We start from the raw sequence: 3688 nt of genomic DNA, 5'->3' as shown, positions 1-3688 counted from the left end.
AGAAATGCACTCTACATAGCGTCACAAGAATTAGAGGTGTGACATTGGATGGGGTTTAGATTGGATATATTGCACTCAACTAATACCTACAAGTAATACAGCACTATCACTGATCTACACAATTTACAGTTTACTGTTACATGCCAGGGTTCTCAATTTTCTCTAGCTGTATCCTGACAGTGGATTTCAACACAGTAATTGTACCAGTCTCACTGTAACAGCAGCACACATGAAGTCTGCTTTTCACAGCCCAATTTCTTTTTTGCCATCTCTTCTCGAGCATCCTTGACTGCCATCTCAAGACACTCCCTCAATTATTCTTCAGCTGGCCCAGGATCCTTGTTACATGTGTATAACCTTGGGGCGGATGGAACAGACAAAACTCTTTCCATCGTTATAGCTCAACAATACCTCTACTGTTGCTTGTTTATTCGTTGCCACAGGAACTTGCTTACCGAGCCATTGCCTAGCAACGGACGTCTCCTCTGGCTCAACTATTCCAGCCATCAGGTGTCATGTCACAATAATAATTTAAAACTGCAGATGTCAAATTCTTTCTGCTCCCCAAGCAGAATGTAAACTGAATAAATAACAATCATACAGCAGTGAATGCCAATTTCTCATTTCTGAAACTCGTAATGAAGAAGATTACAAACTAGCATTTACCCACCTCTGTGAATGTCACTGAATCACTAGCCATGAGAATATGCTGAACTCTGTTGTGGAAATGCTGCATGGATTCTTCATCAACACGTATGAAACACTGGGCTGTTCTCTCTTTCGATTCATTCTCGAGATTCCACGCACCATCCCGACGTGTGAATTCCTCATGAGTAGTTCGACACTAAAAACCACAGTATATCATAACCATGGAGAGGTAAAAGTTCAATATGTTTCCTTACTGCAGTGCTTTAAATATCACCACCAACCCACAATAATTAATGTTAAAACTTAATGATAGCATTCTACATATTCAAGACTGAAAGCAAAATCTGCTCTTAAATGCAGGATGGCAAATTTTACTGTCAGATGTACCTTGGGAAGAATGCGGCATTCAAATCCGCTCATGTTGAACAGTAAATTTGGATTGTCCTTAGAGTAGACGCTGACAAAGCTGTTTTCCCACTGAATAGTTGTGGAATGTGGAAGTCTGTTCTTGATGTACAAGAACACAGCACGGCCACTGATGAAGAAAAAATGGCACATGAACATGATTAATGTTGCAGTGAAATAAGTACTTCTTGAGAAGTGTTTTTCTAAATATTACTAACTTCATTCAACTAACGCCTTCCTGAAACTACCAATTCCCAAAGTCATCCACAAATAGTCGTTATTATAAGATTCATATTCATGCCAAGTCTAAATGTTTCGGATGATATTAACAACAAACACGGGCTCGTTCTGGACACTGTGCACTGTTTTGAGTTCCTGATTTCTGCAGATTTGACATAATGCATTTCCTATTGTCCCTCTAAATTGAATTCTTTTAGTCAAGACAATAATGAAATTACTCATATTAAAGAAAACATGCATCTCTAAGTTAAATTGTCCCTGTGCTTAACAAATTAAGCACTACGCCATGAAGACTTATGGGAGATTGGCTGTATAGTTCCACGTTTTCTTGACCTCGGCACTAGTTGAAGTTGAGTGGACACCTTCATGCCCCGCCAGCTTTACCCCTGGGAAAGAGCCCTTGGTATGGTAAAAGTAAAGCTGTCCCTGTAACAGGCCTTGGAAGCCCATACGGTTGAGATATGTTGAGGCTCGCACATTTTCTAAATAATCGGCTCATAGATGGTGTAGTTGTCAGCCTGACATATTGGCGGCTCTTTACCCCCCAGGAAGATTCCTGGTACTCAGTTCTGTTAGATGCTGAGTAAACACCAGGGCCACAGCGCAACTGGAAGGATTACATCAATTGAAAAATTCAATAACCTCATTGAGAACCGAAACCAAGACCTTCCAGCTTGTAGCACAGTGCCTCATTCAACTATGCTACAGCATAACCCCAGTATGTATGTAGCTAAATGAATAACACTGAAATTAACCAAACCACACATTCTCCATTGAAAACTTTAGGCTGTGAAAAGTATAGAGTAACAAAATTTTGAAATATACAACCACTCTTGGTAGCTCAACTACAGTGTAAGTCAGGATACCCATATATGACAAGAAACCAGTAAACCATATTATGTGCTCTGTCCAAAAAGAAACTGAACTTGTTAAATAGGGCGCAAATAAGCCAACACAGGTGACTTGTGACAGTAGCACTGTGTGGCAGTGACCTTAAGCTTCAACCTGACACCTGCCCGATTATGCCACATCAATTCGTCATCGAGTACAAGTGGCAGAGTGAACCTGTCTCCTGTGCCTTTTGCGATTTTTGCAAGTTGAAACAGGAAGGACCTAGAAGACCAACATGTTTGCGTGAAATTCTGCTTCAAATTGGCAAAAACTTTAACAGAGACTTTTCAAATGTTGAAGCAAGTTTTACATAATGTTACAAATGGTACCAACATTTCAAATTGGGCAGAATGTCCACCAAAGATGATCCGAAACCTGGGCAGCCTTCCGCATCAATGGACAATGATCATGTTGAGAGTGTGTGTGCTGTGATTCAAGAAAACCAACGCCTAACTGTCCTCAAAGTTTCTGAAGAAGCAGGCATCAGTAAAAGTCTGTGCCACACAATTTTGACTGAGAAACTGGAAATTCATGTTGCTGCAAAATTTGTGCCACGTTTTTCGACAGATGAGCCAAAAGCGAACCATGTCACAGTCAGTCAGGAGTTCTTTAATCGTTCAAATGCTGATGAAAACTTTCTAAAAAATGTCATAACCGGTGACAAAACGTGGGTGTATGGGTAAAATATCGAAGCAAAAGCTCAAACCTCGCAGTGGCCGGGAAAACCGTAGCTGTGACCAAAAAAAGACACGTGAGAGTCGATCAAATGTGAAGGTGTTGTTGATGGTTTTTCTTATGGGAAGTGCATTGTTCATCATGAGTTTCTTCCACGTGGCCAGACAGTTAATGGACAATTTTACTTGTAGGTCATGAAGTGTCTGAGGGAGGCAGAGTGAAAGAAGAGACCTGAGGGGTGGAGAAATGAGACCTGGATGCTGCACCATAACGCACCTGCTCACACGTTGCTCATCATCCATGATTATTTTGGTGAAGCACAAGATGACTGTCATCCCCCAACAGCCCTACTCTCCAGACTTTTTTTTGTTGTTCCCAAAGTTGAAATCCACTCTGAAAGGTTGCCGATTTCAGATAGAAGAGCTAGAAAAAAATTCACTATGGGACCTTCACGCTATCCCGCAAAACGCGTTTCAGAACGGGGAAAAACGTTGGAAGTGGTGTATAGACAGTGGAGGGGAGTACTCTGAAGGATACAAGTCTTATTAAGTTTTAAGCTTATCAATAAATGTTTTAAAAAGAAAGTTCGGTTTCTTTTCGGACAGACCATGTATGCTTCCACAAGCCCTGGATAATTCTTTTCTACTCACAGATTCACATCATGCTTCACAAGCCTCATTCTGGCATCTCGTGGCCAACACTTCTTGTTATTGTAGCCAACAATGTTTTCATGGTTTGGGTTTGGATGCTCTGTCAGGTACCTCAGAATGAAAGAACGTGCCTCCTTAGCAGTCAACCTGTGCATTCAAATGTCTTTAAATAAACTGTT

General features: G+C 40.9%; 1 protein-coding gene across 1 annotated transcript; it reads right to left on the bottom strand.

Annotated features, from left to right (window-relative positions):
- Positions 1–640: 640 nt before the first annotated feature.
- On the bottom strand, positions 641–3668 carry LOC111871989 (pre-mRNA-processing-splicing factor 8-like). Its single transcript, XM_023865437.2, has 3 exons — positions 3510–3668; positions 1036–1183; positions 641–844 (listed from the first exon to the last, which is right to left on the bottom strand). The coding sequence occupies exons 1-3, from the start codon at positions 3662–3664 to the stop codon at positions 656–658; spliced, it is 492 nt and encodes a 163-aa protein (XP_023721205.2). The 5' UTR covers positions 3665–3668; the 3' UTR covers positions 641–655.
- Positions 3669–3688: the final 20 nt, after the last annotated feature.

The sequence above is a fragment of the Cryptotermes secundus genome, unplaced genomic scaffold (genome assembly GCF_002891405.2).
Source record: "Cryptotermes secundus unplaced genomic scaffold, Csec_1.0 scaffold4294, whole genome shotgun sequence".
NCBI lineage: Eukaryota > Metazoa > Arthropoda > Insecta > Blattodea > Kalotermitidae > Cryptotermes > Cryptotermes secundus.
Note: the sequence above shows the minus strand (reverse complement) of the source record. Positions and strands in the feature narration are given on the sequence as shown.

Excerpts from the sequence above, each read along its gene's own strand:
- LOC111871989 (XM_023865437.2), bottom strand. The coding sequence starts at position 3,664 with ATGCACAGGTTGACTGCTAAGGAGGCACGTTCTTTCATTCTGAGGTAC. Across the intron at positions 1,184-3,509 it reads GTGAAGCATGATGTGAATCT|TGGCCGTGCTGTGTTCTTGT; the intron begins GTGAGTAGAAAA and ends TTTCTTCATCAG. Across the intron at positions 845-1,035 it reads AATGCCGCATTCTTCCCAAG|TGTCGAACTACTCATGAGGA; the intron begins GTACATCTGACA and ends TGTGGTTTTTAG.